The 16,834-nt window shown below is 40.8% G+C and overlaps 1 protein-coding gene across 2 annotated transcripts; it reads right to left on the reverse strand.

Annotated features, from left to right (window-relative positions):
- Window positions 1-10,864: 10,864 nt before the first annotated feature.
- On the reverse strand, window positions 10,865-15,542 carry LOC147056531 (THO complex subunit 4-like). Of its 2 annotated transcripts, XM_085912985.1 has the most exons (7): window positions 15,237-15,374; window positions 13,540-13,740; window positions 13,267-13,422; window positions 13,041-13,188; window positions 12,889-12,955; window positions 11,322-11,538; window positions 10,865-11,218 (listed from the first exon to the last, which is right to left on the reverse strand). In XM_085912985.1, the coding sequence occupies exons 2-7, from the start codon at window positions 13,657-13,659 to the stop codon at window positions 11,204-11,206; spliced, it is 723 nt and encodes a 240-aa protein (XP_085769111.1). In that variant the 5' UTR covers window positions 13,660-13,740; window positions 15,237-15,374; the 3' UTR covers window positions 10,865-11,203. The 2 variants fall into 2 exon arrangements, with proteins under 2 accessions (XP_085769111.1, XP_085769110.1); XM_085912984.1 differs by lacking the exon at window positions 13,540-13,740 and having other exon boundaries at window positions 15,237-15,542.
- Between the last annotated feature and the right edge of the window lie 1,292 nt (window positions 15,543-16,834).

Raw genomic sequence — 16,834 nt, forward strand, 5'->3', positions numbered from 1 at the left:
CGTCATATTAAAAGTCAGCAAGCAGGTAGACAAGGAAAGGAATGATGGATGTGGCGGGGAGACAGCTGATTATCAGTTGATGTGGAGACAGTTACACAACCAGTGATACAACTAGATAGAAAGGCAAACTCAAGTTGATTGTACACTTGCTTTAACCATGTACAGTACTTCATTCTGAAAGGGAAGACACCATCCTGGAGAAGCGGCAACCAGCAAAAGGAAAAGAAAGAAGCAGGGGGAGTGAGGTACCACCAATCAAAGCTTAATGAGGTGATGTGATCGGATGGACGGGGTAAAGTGCTGCTACTGATGCTAAGAGGAATCAAGGGAATGTCAGGGTGAAGGCATAAGCTGACTAGGCATAACATGAAACATACAACAGTAAAAAAAAAAAAAGGCCAATTGGCGGAAGGAGACTGCGGGATTGGGTGGCGGGGCGGGCGGCAGGCAGGCGTCTTGCGACAGACACGACAGTTAGACATCTTTCACTTGCCGCCCACTCAAAGGCCTGTTTTAGTCTTTCCAGTCTTTCTTGATGTTGAGGTTCCACTCCCAGCTCAGGTGGTCGTGCTTGTCGTCATCGGTAAACTTGGATTTGATGACGTAGTTACCGCGGGCCAGTATGCCTTTAGGAGCCTCCTCCACTGTGGTCAGAAAGTCATATGCAGCTGGGCGGGGCCCATAGCTGCCCACCATGTAGTCCGATTTGTCGACTGCGAACACAAACCGGAGGGAAGGCATTACAAGGGGAAAGAAGTGAGCCAAAGTACATCTGAAGAGCTCTTTTATACGACTATTGCTTATTCTATTCTATTCACTGAGACCTCCATCATCACTGCTCTCGACCTAAAGAGACAACACAGCCTTGACCTTCTCTGTATTTCTCCATTGGCACCCTATAAAGCAGTGCTTCACAATGAATTTTCTGTTCTAACCCATCAGGAAAAAGAAGATACTTTGTCAGTTTTAAGCCGGATGCCCTTCCCGGGGCAAGCCTCTGCATTTATCTGGGCCCAGTGGACAGTATGCACTGGTTTATGCACCATCCATAAGGGATGCAGTCTGCAGGCACAAATGAGTCAAAATGTTCACTCACTCCTCATTCCTTTCCTGTATGTCTGCTGCACATATTTCAGACCTGAAACAATTTCCTTGTTGACCTGATGAGACAAGAAAAACATAAAGTTGCGTTGAGATGAACTGATTTGAGTGATCATCATTAAGACATTCAATGCAGCGTTGACTTCATGCAAACATCTTTAAAAAATGAATTCATAATAAAGTAGGAAAACACTGCAAGAAAAAAATTATTCTAATGATTTCTTTCAAGGAACACAATATTCCTACAGAAATCAGCATGGTTGTTTTCTCAACTAGTCACAACAGATGGTGGCATCTTTGAATTCATTTCATTCCTGTTACAATTCTAGATATTAAAGGACTTGACTTTTTATTGAAATGGGTTTTATGGGCTGCCTTGACTTGTAATGAGTCTCATTAGTCAAATCCAAATACATGTACCATAAACATACAGAAGTTCAAAGAGCGGATGTTCATGATTCTTGTCACAGCTAAAAAAATTTTTTTAGCAAAATCAAATCAAATTGTTTATTTTGAAGGGGGGGGGGGGCTAGAATGCTCGCTGCCTTTAAATTTCTATTAGACATTTTGAATACACTGTGAAAACTCTCGCTATTTGAAAGAAAAAAAACAAAAAAAATAATTAAAAAGTACATCTGAGACTGTAATTCTTCATCTTTGGCGGATTTGACAAAATCTGTGATAGACACCTCAAAACTGTTTTATTGTGAAAAAACTGCTTGAATTATCCATTTTCTGACACGCTTTTCACAAAGACAGCCAACCATTCGAACTCACACCCAAGGGGAATTTGGAGTGCTCAATTGGCTGACCATGCATGTCTTTGGAATGTGGGAAGAAACCGGAATACCCGGAGGCAACCCACACAGGCACGGGAAGAACATGCAAACTCCACGCAGGAAAGCAGAGCTGGAATTGAACGCTGCACCTATGAACTTTGAGTTGATGTGCTAACCAATGACCACTGTGCTGCCTACTTTAATTAATTTGAACACAATTGAGGTAAAAGTTTTTTTGTAGCCTCTACAAGCGTTCCCGTTTGGAGTAAACAAGTTACTGAGATACGAGAGTTTTTTTTAAATTTTTTTTATTATGTGCACACCAAACTGTTATATATTGTAAAATCCCAAAGTGTTACACTCACCTGAGTGTTAGTTTGGCCATAAGCGTATTGAGTTGTAAGAAGAGCTGCTCTCACCTTAAAGCTGATCTTTATTTTGTATTCAACTCCTTCCTTTAGAACAAAGGCCTCATCCTTGAAGGATTCCAAGTCTCCTGGTGGGAACCAAAATCAAAGAGGTATCAACAAGTTATAAGTATACATATCACAACATTATCACAGATATAGAAATATATGAAAAAAAAAAAAAAATCACAGACCAATCTTTGTTTTAGCCAGTTTTATTATTAATACAAAACATACATGAAAGGTTCCAGGAATGGTGTTCCAAAGGTTCAATTTCAAATGCAAACTACAAGCTTTCTCCTTCAAAATAATCCCCCTGGAGTCTCACGCAATTTCGCAGCCTCCTTTGCCAGGCTTCCAAGCACTCTTGAAAGGATTCTTCGGGGATCCTCCGAAGCGCAGTCGTTACGGCCACCTCCATATTGCCCACATCTTCAAAACAGGACCCCCTGATGACCGCTTTGAATTTGGGAAAGAGGAAAAAATCACACGGGGCCAGGTCAGGTGAGTAGGGAGGTTGCTCCAACACGGCAATGTTTTTCTCCGCCAGGAACTGTCGGATGCTCAGGGCATTGTGTGCAGGCGCGTTGTCGTGGTGTAGCAGCCATGAGTTGTCCCGCCACAACTCTCGCCTCTTTTCGCGCACTGAACTTAACAAACGCTGCAGGATGTCTTTGTAGACGTGCTGGTCCAACATCTGGCCTTGTGGCAAAAATTCCCAATGAACGATGCCCTTCACGTCAAAGAACACAATGAACAACACTTTGACTCTGGACTTTACTTTTTTGGGTCTTGGCGGAGTTGGACTCTGATGGTCAAGGCTCTGCCGTTTAGTCTCCGGGTCATACTGGAAGATCCATGACTCATCACCTGTGATGACTCTACTCAGCAAACCTGGTTCGATTTCAAGACGCTCAAGGATGTCCTGACAGAAATGCATACGTCGATCCTTGTGGTCATCGTTGAGCAGTTTAGGTACCATCTTTGCACAGACTTTGCGCATGCCCAAATCTTCAGAGATAATCTTCCAAACGTTGTCCCGGTTCATGCCCAGCTCATTTGCGATCAATCGAACCGTCAAACGCCGGTCGCCGCGAACCATCTGCCTGACGCGCTCAACGTTGGCCTCAGTTCTGCTCGTTGAAGGCCTTCCGCTTCTTGGGTCATCTTCCACATGCTTACGTCCCTCTTTAAACCTCTTGCACCACTCAAAAACACGGGAGCGTGACATGGTCTCATTCCCGTACACTTGTTGGAGTAATCCCAGAGCTTCCGACGGCGTTTTTCCCAACTGGACCAGAAACTTGAGGTTTGTTCGTTGCTCTGTGCTCATTGCTTGACGACCTGACACAGAGGATATGTATATAAAAGCATATATTTTATATATATATATATTTAAAAAAAAAAAAGTTGTTCCTAATCAGCAACCCTAGAGTGTTTTTGCACGCTAGAAATTGTTAGGAATTTTCATGCCAATCGCACCTCAAATTTCAGATTTTTTTTCTCATTTATTTCTGGAAGGATAGAAAAATGTCCAAATGTTCTGAACTACACTTTTCCGTCCCAGAAATCAAAAATTGCAATGATAAAGCTGCCTTAGTGAAGGTCTGTGTAGCTATAGTGCCACTTCCTTTCATTGTAATAATTTGATTTACAATGTCGCTGTAACAAGTGCTTCACGGACCATATAACATAAAATCATCTAACAGAACACCACATAAAACAGCAATAATTCAGCCATAACTATTCCTACATATGAAGCGTTTGTAGATGAAAGAGGTTACAATCAAAGTCTCCTTTCACTAATGGACCAGAGGCATTATGGTCACAGCGTACATAACGTCACACACGTATGCTACATGCTAAATTTAAAAAGTAAACAATCAGCAGTAGCATCCATGAATAGAGGGAGACAAAGAGAGGATGCTTCAGTTCTCCTCTTTCCATTTGGTAGATCCACTTCCATTCCAAGCGCTGACTACTGTGAGTACATCTGCACCGATGTTCTTCTCAACTGAGCCTTAGCGCTATCAGCCATCCATCCAACCGCACCAACGTAGACTTTCCAACAATGCTGACATTTACGCTGAACAAAACAGGGCCTTGAAAAATGCTGCCCAACACGGGCACATAAAAACAAACAAAAAAAACAACGACGCCCCGTGGCCATCAAGCACCAACGGTCAAATAGACATTCCTTCCATCAAAATCAGTGCTGCCGAGAAGGCACAACCAAGCATATATTTTTCTCCTTCGAGGAAAGTCATGGCCAAAAGGCTGAAAAAAACAAAAACAAACAAGAAACCTCTATAAATGAACAAAAAACACCATATAACCCCAAAACAGCTCGAAGATTCCGCTATCTTGTAAAATTACAAGCACATAAGAAATTTTGCGCACAGAAGTGTGGTTTCAACAAAGTCAAGTTACCAATTAAGTGCTTGTCTGTTGGCTGCAGACACCAAGAAAACGCTAAATCAATGAAATAGTACGCACACATGTATGGTCAATCAATTATGAGATTCTGTTGTGCATACTAACCCGGTTAATCGCCTCCTGATGGATACAATACTATGGAAATAAAATAATTTCTGGTCTTTGATGTGATATAGTGCCGGTGTTAGCCAGCTCTGACCCTCCCTCCGCATGGCACTTCAAATGTGCCTCCGGAGCTCCCACATTGAAGACCTCAATGGGGAAATTATGAGCAATATTATGAAGTTTGATAAAAATCTGCTGTCTCATTTTTCTGTCTGGTCTCGTATTTGCCAAAATAATGCCACCTCCTGGTTATAATTTTAGACTGTGTTATTGTTCTGAAATAAGGCCTTTTTGGCATTATTATGGCTTGCATTTGAATCTTTTTGCGGTGGTCCAATACAATTTGTCAGTTTTTTTTAAATAAACACAGTTTTTAAAAATACGTATACAGTAACTGTGATAATAAGAGCTCTAGGATTTCCACACATTATCCTGTTTGTGCACTTCTCTGCCCTGTCAATTTGAAATATTTGTTTTGAATAAATGATTCTATTTAACAGATTACTTGATTACAGAAATAATCAATCACAGTCCTACATTCAAGAAAGTACAACATTTCTGATCCATAAATCATCCACTTGGGACTCACCTTGCAAGTCCAGCACGAGAGGATTCGGGGCGCTTTCACACATCAGAGCCATTTGGGTCACCTGGACATTGGCAACGCTGGGATCTGACAAGAATAGAACAGGCATGAGCTCTTCCAAATTTGACATTCCACATGAAATACACATTATAAATGAAGTGCATGGAAAGAATTTGCTCACTACCAACATGTTGATAGATACATTTGTTTATATCATCATTTGTGGGTGTATTTGTGTAAACTATAGAAAGTAGAAACATAATTCAAGCTTTCAATAATAATGACCATGTGACAAATTATACTACAGTCCTCAGTCATTATCAGTGATTTGTACAGCATGGTAAAAATCTGGTTGTGTACTTCATCTTCATTAAAATTCACCCTTCTGTACAAATAATGTTAATGTCACAGAGTTAAACATTGGAACTAACAGTCTTGTCATTTCTAGAGCTCACCGTTTTCTCCAATTGTCTAAGGCAGTAGATCTCAACCTTTATTCAGTGATGCCCCCCTGTGAAATATTTTTCCAGATAACCGATGAGGGGGGGGGGGGGAAAAAAAACAAAGACTTCAAATAGTGTAATGTGCCACCATGGTCTGATTTATGAAACTTAGGAAGTTAATTTGTATAGTGGTCTGTCTTGAGCTCCTTTAGAAAAAAAAAAAAAAAAAGTTGTGCAAATAAAAAATGATTAACATAAAGTGTCCTCTAGCATCATAAATTCATTATGAATTTACATTTTCCAGACTGATTTCCATAACCTAATAATTATTCTAAAAATATTTTTGTAGGGATGACCCCTGGGGTGCCCTCACATACTCCCACTTGAGATGCCATAGGCACAGTATTAATGAATGACAGCACCCAAAAACTGTTGTTGTGCATGTTGTTGGATATAGAGAGCAAAGACGCATTACTCCAATGGCTCATATTCTCAATCTTAAAGAAATAATGTCCAAAATCTGCTTTAGTCTACTCCCTTATGTTAAAGAAGGACATTGCACTTTTTTGCCGGCTTACCAATGTCAAACGTCAGCTCACTCATTACTTCAATCAGTTTCAGGTAGGTACCTCCTTCTATGACGTCATCAATTTCCCTCCCTGCCAAACTTGAAACATTGCTATCCTTTACGAGACTATTAATGAAGGTTTAATGTGACTGACTGATAGCTCACACACAACTTTTAAAAAGATATCAGATTTACCAATGTGATGTCATAATTCTTAATACGAGCCCAACAATTTTTGGCCTGAACATTATTGCGCATGCCATTCAACAAAGCAACTGAAATAGAAGCTGCATTACCAGCTTCAGTGACCCCAGTGCCAAGTAAAGCTTCCTTGTATTTACGTAAGCTCTCATCATCTTTATCCATCTCATGGATCTCCTGCACAGTCTTTTGGGCAGGTGGCTTGTAGTTGACAATCTCAGCCTCCTCATTTTCTGCGGCGATGGCTGCGAGCTGCTCCGGAGTCACATCGTCCTCAGCCATGTCTGGTGATAACAAAAATGGTACACAGTAGGTACTTTACACTGAGAACAATAAGGGTAAAAAAATAAAATAAAATGGGAATGACGTTGTTGCAGCTCCCTGGAAACACAGATGCCCACAATGATAAAGAAGAGAGATGCATGCAGCCAAGTGACTGAGCGCAAAAAAATGGCAGCAGTGCCCGTCTTAAAGCTTCTCCAGATGCTGCTGACCTAACAGTGACTGCTACGTGACATCACATCAAATCACTTCTCTGAAATGACATCACCACTGTGGGAGAGTTACCCATTTCGTGACTGCACACAAATGATACAACAGAAATCAAGAGACAATCACAGTCTATTACCCTTTTAAACAAAATACCATGTTGATGACAGCTTGACTAAGATGCTTTTGGCCAATATGTTCATCAATGTTGCAATCAAAAGAATTGTCTTTGCTTGGTACAGAAATCCAGAAGCGACATCGCAAGCTTTGTGTCTTCAAATGAAACAGCTGGCCAAATGCAATGACTCTTTTTTTGGTGAATGGAAAACAGGCAGCTCAAGCTACATAAGAGAATGGCTGTCAATAAATGAAGGTAAGTTTACAGACAGACAGACAGACAGATAGAAAGGAGTGGCAGCTAAAGACATGCGAGTCGGCTTCCCGCGCACTGTTGAGCCAATTACTAAAACATAAAAATCTTTACTGGTGCATTGCATTTGGTGTATGTTTAGAGGGTGGTGTATGTAAAAAGCATTGTAAAAAGGAATACACTTTCATTTGAAATGAAAACCTCAGTTTGTTGATTCAATAGTCCTCTCGCGCAATGCGTATGGCAGTACAAAGCAAGTTTACAAGTGCCAAACATGAAACAACCCTGCTGAATGTAAGCACAATGCTAATGCTAATTTGGGCCATAAACTCAGTGATCGGGAAGCTTTTAACTTAACAAACACACGTCTGTCAACTGCTGTGATATGTCGCGTAGTAGCAGCTCAGCAATACTGTTGGTGGGAACGTTCCCTCCGAGGCAATGCTCAAGTGCTGAAAAGAAATCAGAACTTGCTCCTTTCTCGACAAATCTTTTTTTTTTTCCCCACAGACTTCCACGAACATGAACACAGCAACAGTACTTGAACACTTTCAAATAAGTTTGTATCGGCCCAATACCCGGTACTCGCCCATTGCTGAGATGTCTTTATATATTTGTTTGTTTATCTCCCCTAACACATTTGAATGAGAAACTGTGCTCCAAACCTTGGACTGGTCTTCCATAACATATATGGGAATTTTCCCAAATCTGGTTTGCTCTCTTACGTGAGGAAGGAAAACTTCTTCCCCATACCTCTTGTGGCTTGCCCAAACTAGCAGATATCAGAGGAATGTTGCAAGGGGAAAGTACCCCACTAACTACCAAAGGTGCGCACTCCAAAGCATGTCAGAGCACAAGTCAGTGACATGCTGGCTCATACAAAGTTGTAGCTGCAGCATTTTTGGTCAATTAATATCATAATCAAGGATGTGAAAATGATAGTCTTAACCTGTGTGCGCATTATGTAACTTTAGGCAAAAAAATAATTTAAAAAATTCGCCAATTCGACTGAGGGAAATGGATCATTCACGGAGGTGTGGATGGGACAAAAAGTAATGCATTTTCATACTCTAGGTCATTAATGAGCTAACAATGAGAAAAGCCCTCATGATTTGACTCCACCCGTAATGATGACATTTAAGAATTGAACAAGAGCTCAACATCGACGTTCACACCCTCGAGATGGATGGTGGTGGCAGGAGGAGCATGAAAACGTCAAATGGCAGAGGAGGCTGGCGACTGTCTAATTCACAAGCATTGCGTGGCCTGGCCTTCTTCTGTTGACTTCAACCCCCCCTCCCAAAAAAATAAAAATGCTGTATCACCAAACCAACACTGATATGCAAGTAACTAGGGAGGGGATATGCGTATGTCTATCAGTCATTAGGGGGAAAACAGTTGAAAGTTGAACTAGTCCTCTCCCCCCAAAAACAAACATTTCATCGTTGAGGACAGACGGAACCATTCATGAAAAGACCAAGCAAAACCGCAACGTCTTGCAGCAGAATCTTGCCGCACTAACGCACAATTAATACGAGCACAACAGGAAAACAACAACTGAACGAAATGAATGAAGTTATATCTTGCTACTGTGTTTGTGGCGAATTAATTTGAAGAAATAATCAGAACTTTTTACTTTACGCCGTCAATTTCTGACAGGGTGGGGCTGATGACGGGGGGGACAAGGGGCTAATGGCTAATGTGGATTGAACAATTCAACCAAGCTAACCAAAGCCAGCAGGCTGACGCTCCACTGGCAAGTTCGAGCCTACCAGGTGGATGAGGGAATATAGGTACGCCTTGAGCAAAAAAAAAAAAAAAAAAAAAAAAAAAAGAGTAGACAAACCTTTTTGTTTAAAGCAGAGATGCTTCCAGGTGCCTTGCAGTAAGTGCGTTCGTTGTGCGCTGCTGTGCAAGAATGGCGAATAACGGAACGGCACCGCCCGGTGAGCCACCCGCCCGCGCAGGATTTCCGGGAATAAAGCTACGGCGAGACTAAAGTGTCAAACATACTTCATATTTGAACGGGTTATTCATTGTATATATAGGAATTACCTCACTCCGCCTTTCAATACAATACCGCATTTAACATTATTTTATTTAGGTACAAGTTAGGTACATGTTTTCTTTCTATGAGCAAAATAATTTAAATAAATCAAACAAGATGTAGTTTATTATTCAATTATGTTTATTGATTATTCTTTTTTGGTATCCGTAATCTTAACCTGGGTTCGATCTAACCCTAGGGGTTCGGTGAGTCGGTCTCAGGGGTTCGGCAGGAACGACCTCCACTGCGGAGGTCGGAACACACATTTATCTGAACTGGTCTCGCAAAGGTACACTGATTTGCAGGTATGTTTATGCATTGTGTTGGTTTTGTTCTTTGAACGAGGTGATGATCATGCACGGCTCAATTTGTGCACCAGTTAAAAAAAAAAACATCTATGTCTTGAATCTTAATTTTTTTGTGTGTGAATTTTTCGCTCAAGAGGGGTTCGGTGAATGCGCATGTGAAACTGGTGGGGTTCGGTACCTCCAACAAGGTTAAGAACCACTGGCTTAGACCATTTAATGTCATAATTATCAAGTCACTTGTCAAAAGTCACAAATGGTGTTTTTATTTTTGTGCCCTGCGAATGGCTGGCAACTAGTTCAGGGTACTCTGTCTCCTGCATCAAAGTCAGATGGGATAGACTCCAGCACACCCAAGACCCTGGTCCTGGGGAGGATAAGAAGAATAGAAAATGGATGGATGGATGATTGTCACATTAACATTTGGCAAGGTTTTGAAATTAGTAATCTTGGTCTCGTTTTTTTTTTTAACCACAAAAAAATGGCATTTGAATTGGGGGTTGTACCCTTTTTTTGTTTTAGAAAATGACAATATGCAATTAAAAGCGTTCATTCAAACTAGGGGTAGGGAACCTTGGCCCCACGAGACCCATATCCTGGCTGTTTTTCATGTATATGGCTCTCGTGGGAATAGGGTTCCCTACCCCTGATCTAAATGAATACCTCTGAGATCTATTCAAACCCACATCAACTGACTGTAAAGCAGACATCTAACCGATACTGTAATGTCCACAACACATATTTCAACTTGAAAAGAATTTTTTTTTTTTTTAATGTTGTTCTATTTCTCCCTTTTATCATGACCTCCTTGGAAAATCCAAGCATAAGGCCAACTTTTTCCTAATATCTGTAATGTAGTTGCTGTACTTTACCTTAACTGGCATAAGATATAGGATTTGGGGAGGAGTTCAGTGATCAGTTAAATCTACTTCTTTTGTATTGGAAGTGTTGTATTACTCTAACAATTTGGTGAAAGTAGACTATCGCTTTCTCCTGGCATTAGAAAATGAACATGCCATGAACAAGACCAATTTGATTGTTTATTTATGTACAAAACCCTGGGATGTTCACATATCAAGTATACAGTACCAAGTGACAGAAATTATGAAAGGTTTGAACATAAAAAGACTATTAAAGTAGTAAATCAGTATTGCAATTAAAAAACACAAGCTATTGAGGGAGCAAGCACCAGTGTTGGTCTCTCGCCAAAAACAATAGAACACAAACATGGAATTTTTTTTCTTCAAAAACATTTAAAATGGAACACATAGTTCCATGTGGCAAAATGGCTTGTAGATAAAAATGAAATGAAATTCATCGTGGTTTTAAAAAAATTGTAGAAGTCATGTTTTTTCCCAAAGCTCTTCTAATTGTTGTTTGCCTGTAAAAAAACAACAAGAAATCAAAATCATTTAGTTTTAAGACTTAGTGTGTGTGTGTGTACACACACGCACGCACGCACGTCAAACCACACCATAGCGTACCATAGCATTGTAAGCATCCAACTGAGCATCCAACTCTTCAGCTGATAACTGGGGTCTGTTTCCTCTTCCTCTCCCTCGTCCACTTCCACGTCCCCAACCTCTTGAGCCTCCACTGCTACCACCTTGCCTCCGTTCACTCCATTCACTCCTTTCACTTCTGTCACTCCTGTCAAGCGTAGACTGACCGAGCCGGCTCCTGTCAAAGCCTCTGTTAGAACTGTGGGCAGACCACAAATCAGCTTATTGGATAAACAAGAAAACACAACTCAATATACACTAATAATCAAGGGGTGCAATGAATCCCTGAGTAATTTGAGTACCTGCTCAGGAATTTTCTTTTGCCCCTAGAACCCATTTATTTACATGTACACATTTACATTAACAACTACGTTGGTTGCGTTGGCCACCCTAAATCATTTGTAAAGTTAGAGGTAAGAACCTCCAGGTTAGGCAGGTTACACAAAGATGCTAGGCTAGCATACTGTCTGCTGTAAACAAACACTAGTTTCTTTACTTACTACACAATGCACTTTATCATGTGTCTGTCTGCTGTTTAATTTCGTATTTGGGCACTTTATGGTGTATTTCTATTTCTATTGGTTATCATGGAGATCAATTGGGAAAATGACGTTAAAGGCGAGGAAATCCAGGTAAAGACAGTTTACCGAGACACGCCAGCTGCTGTCAGCTGCACTAGAGTACTTTGTTAGGAGACACTTTATTTTATTTCACTTTCATAAACTTTGGTCTGCTGGAAAATGAAAATAGAGACCTTTTGGAGAAATCTCAAAATCACCATATTTGACCAAAAGATCCGTCCATCTGTTCGTCTTTCCTTCTCCTCTTGAGGGTTGCGGGCACCCAGAACAGATTGCCAGCCAATCACAGGGCACACATAGACGGACAACCGTTCATACTCAAATTGACACCTACGGACAATTTGGAGTGCTCAATCAGCCTACCATGTATGTTTTTCGAATGTGGGAGGAAACCAAAGTAGGATAAACCTACGCAGGCACGGGGCGAACATGCAAACTCCACACGGGAAGGCCAGAACCAGTATTTGAACCCACCGTCCCTGTGAGGCGACGTGCTAACCAATGCCCCACCATTAACCAGCTCAGTGGCCTAGTAGTAGAGTGTCCGCCCTGAGACTGGAAGGTTGTGGGTTCAAACCCCGGCCGGGTCATACCAAAGACTATAAAAATGGAACCCATTGCCTCCCTGCTTGGCACTCAGCATTTAAGGGTTGGAATTGGGGGGTTAGATCACCAAAAATGATTCCCGCGCGCGGCGCCGCTGCTGCTCACTGCTCCCCTCTCCCCCAGGGGATGGATCAAAATCACATGGGGATGGGTTAAATGCAGAGGACAGAGCCCTTTGAGACTGCTTGTGATTTAGGGCTATATAAACTTGACTTGATTGATTGATGCCGCAGAAAATAAATCTCATATATTTGTAATGTCTGAATACTCAACTGTTCAAGGTTCATTAGGATATCTGAATAAAAAAAATATTCAATATCTACATCCCAACTGAGGATTGAAGGACGGTGGAGACCACTCACCTTTGTGTGGACTGTCTACTTTGCGAGTCGCCGTCAGATGTCACCTGTACAATCTTCATGGGGCGACCTGAAAGAGTGAGATGACAAGAGAGCACACTTAGATATGCTGGCATGGTAACAAAAAGGTTGCTGCCTAAGAGGTAAATCCTCACCATCGAGAGGGACTCCATTGTAGTGTTTCAGAGCTTTGATTGCATCTGCTGGCTTTTCAAAGCAAATATCTGCACTTCCTTTGCTGCGGCCAGAACGGTCATAATGGATTGCTACTTTACTCAGCGGCCCAAAGTCTTCAAACAGCTCCTGGGGAGAGAGAAGTCAAGCGTCGGTTATTGTCACATTGACACCAACACGGTGAAGTTTAAGAGCTGTGTAAATTACTTGAATGTCTGAGTCGGACACTCCAAAATCCAGGTTGGAAATGAGCAGTTTAGTGCCATTTTCTGCTCTTCTGTCTGCTCTTGAGCTTTGTCCCCTCTGTTCACCAGAATGCTGCTCAAACATGTCGTGCTGCCATTTGTCTGGCAACTCTCTCGGCTGGGAAGGGGGAAAAAAATGTCAGTTTAAACACCATATAAACCCAAAATGCAGTCAGTGGATGAACAAACATAACCACACTAAGCGTGCAGTTAAAGGAAGGCCTGGGAAGGTCACCCTTGGAGCTGGCCTGGTTCTTTGGGGTAAATTGATGTAAGGCAACGACAGACAGCACCACCAACAACCTCTCAAATGAAGAGCACCATGGAGCAGCCATCTTGATTGAACAATGAACATCGAAAAGTGGGGACACGGGCACGAGGCCTGTCGCGTTGAGTAGGTTGAGTCTTGGTGAGGTAAGGCTGGTAGGCCCTAACCCTATGAACAAAAGCATTAAAAGTATGGAGCCTGTAAGGGGACATGAAGGGAAAACACACTTTTGAAGGAAAAACAAACCAAAAAAATTCTAAATCTCTCAAAACACTCCTATCCATAGCAATGTGAGGTGCAGTTATCATTATTGTCCACTTGGGGTCAGAATCCTCAAACTATATGACAGTTGAAGAGGTAATAAATGAGTGTATTCCCAAAGTTCCTATTGAAATTATCATTTAAATCAAGGATTGTCAACCGGTGGTCCGTGGCCCTCTTGTGATCCGTAGCGGTATAGCAGGTGGTTCGCAAAATTATAAATAGAAAATAATTGTAACATTTAAATAAAAATGAAGTTGAAAACCCCTGATTTAAGTTATTTTCATCTACAGCAATAAATGAGACCTGCTGTGTTTACGCATGTACTCCTTTGTCGCTGTCAGGATATATTCACACTTTCTTAATCATGAAGACGGTACTGTGCTCCTGTGTTGAATCACTGTGCTTAAAATGATGCACAAACATTTTGTTCATAGACTTATTTCATTCTTTGTCACTGCTGCACCCTATGAAGTCATTTAATCCAATACTGAATGAATGGCTTCATCTTAAAACAACAGGATGACAGCAGTGGAAGCATGTTCTCCATCTGTGGAAATGAATCAGGCGTAGCCAAAAGTGTCAACATCAAAAGTGGTCGCTTTCTTCGGGATCAAACAGTTTTGATAAACAGATTATCATTCTCTAAAATTAAGATGCTCCCCTCCACAGGGCCCAAAAAAAACTATGGAACTTTGATTGAGGTAAAGCACAAAGTCAGCATTAAGTACGCCAGATAATTAAATGTCCAATTGCAACGCTAAAAACCAAAGTTCTGTAAATGAACCCTTTTTTTTTGTCAGGAAGCTTATTACACACAAAATGAAGTGAAAGGGCTCTGAGCATTTTAGTAGTCCAAATTCACAAATTTCAGCCTCTCAAATATGAATTCATCCATGAAAGAATATAAATTGTATTTGCACAATATACATAATTTGCATAAATTATAAATAAGACACATATCATTATGTACAATATAATATTATAAAATATAATATTATTTTAAAATGTATTTATTTAATTTGCTGTTGTTTTCTTTCTTGCAATGCATTGTGGTCGATACTAAACTTTTGAGTGAACATCGATGACCACTGCTTTTCCAAGTGCATTATGGGTAATTTTGAGTGTCCTGCATTTGTGCCGCCCGAACATTCGGACACCCCTCCAAAATGGTGTAACCACTTGATAGCACACTACGCTATATAGCAAAGAGTGTGCACATTCGAACACAGCCTGAGTGTGTTTGTCCGGAAATTGACCCAGAAACACATTTACACAAATGAAAGTTGAGCAAGATTTCGCTTTTTTTCGACCTTTATCTTTTTTCTCTTTCATCTCACTTTAGGTGGCGCCGTACACACGCGTATTAACCATTCAATGAAGGTATTTAAGATCGTTCTTACTCTGGTGTACGGTGTGGGCCTGTTGTCTCGCTCGCGGTTAGAACTCCGCGCCGACCTCGAAAATCCACCGGCGAAACCAGAACGTTCACTCAGGCGGGACGAACCACCGCCACGGCTTCCTTTGCTGTTCAGCTTGATAATGTCGTCCAGAGACATGCTCATTTTGTCGACCATGGTAGAGCGAAATGTTGGTTCAAACAGTGTCGGAGTACAAAGAAGTTGGAACAGCACAACTGTACTCGTTCGGTATTGCAAATCCCTCTGGTGGCGTTGTGTTGCGTGGTGCTAGCGGATATACGTACACAGTTTACGGAAATGACGTAAAATACGTAATAACCAGCACTTTCGCTCATTGGTTACATATCGTTAAAGCTTTATTGAAACTTGAAAATATACACGTTTTCTTTCGAATTAAAGACTATCAAATGCTAATGCCAACAAAACCTGCAATCCATTTGTCCTGCTCAATTTAATTAAACGTTTTGTAAGGTATAATAATGTTTCATAGGTATCGCTGATGACTGAAGAATGTATTTTGTTTAATTAAAAAAAAAATAGTATGCTCTTTAACGCCAGAATATTTCATGAGTTGGTAGAAGGATAGTTTGGCAATACAGTCACCATATAGAAAGCATTTACCAAAAAATAAAGAAATCTATTTTGCTTGAAGTCAAACACACACATTTTAAAATAATAAAAATAATGTAGCATTTAATTTAGGGATTATATATATATATATATATATTTTATGTAATGATCGTTATTTTCTAACATGCTGTAATGATGTGTATATTTACGTTATCTGGGTTACGTTTTATTTGTGGATTGCTCTGCGACGTTCTTCGTGAGGGCGGACGGTAAGAAGAAAAAAAAAAAAAGGAGGGAACGTGAGTTGAGTTGCGAGAGAGGAAACTAAAGACGTAGCTGCATCAGTCTTGCCGTGTCTGTATCTTAGTTTAGCAAAGAAAAGTACCAGAAAGTATGCACTGTATACCCATTGTGAACCGCCATACTTCGGCCTCGGAGACGAACAACTTTTAAGGATTACAATAGAATCAATATGGCAGAATTTCAGGGACAAAAAAAAAGATTTGAATTTTAGGTGAAATGTTGTTTTCTGACAGAGTGATGATGAAACTTTGCATCACTTATTTTTTCTTTTTTCTAGCTCACACGTCTGGACTTGTATGAAAAATTGGTTATATGTTCCACAATTTGAATTACGTATGTCTTTTCTCTACGAATGACTTGGAATTTCCTGTTTCAGATTTTAGCAACATTATTTCGTCAATGGGTAAATACTATACACAGAGTGCCAAATGGAGGACTAGTAAACCCGCCTTCTCAGAATTTATGACCACCTTCTCGGATTCTGACTGACCTTGACCATGTTTTTCTTATGCCTTAGGAAAGTAAAATCAAGCAATTGTGCGAAGAAAATTCCCACTGCATAGTAACCACATGACAGGATTCCTCCTTCCCCTCAATGTGTACACGCTCCCCCGGCAGTGGATAAGAATTTTCACGGGTGTAATATGTCACAACAGGGTTTCTGAAAAAGAGGACACCCTTTTTTGGGGGTGCTAATGGTAAGAGCG

Source organism: Syngnathus leptorhynchus, chromosome 5 (assembly GCF_054491065.1).
Source record: "Syngnathus leptorhynchus isolate UIUO chromosome 5, UIUO_Slep, whole genome shotgun sequence".
In the NCBI taxonomy this organism is placed as follows: Eukaryota; Metazoa; Chordata; class Actinopteri; order Syngnathiformes; family Syngnathidae; genus Syngnathus; species Syngnathus leptorhynchus.

Excerpts from the sequence above, each read along its gene's own strand:
- LOC147056531 (XM_085912984.1), bottom strand. The coding sequence starts at position 15,410 with ATGGTCGACAAAATGAGCATGTCTCTGGACGACATTATCAAGCTGAAC. Across the intron at positions 13,423-15,236 it reads GGCCCACACCGTACACCAGA|CCGAGAGAGTTGCCAGACAA; the intron begins GTAAGAACGATC and ends CCCCCTTCCCAG. Across the intron at positions 11,539-12,888 it reads AGTAGACAGTCCACACAAAG|TTCTAACAGAGGCTTTGACA; the intron begins GTGAGTGGTCTC and ends GTCTGCCCACAG.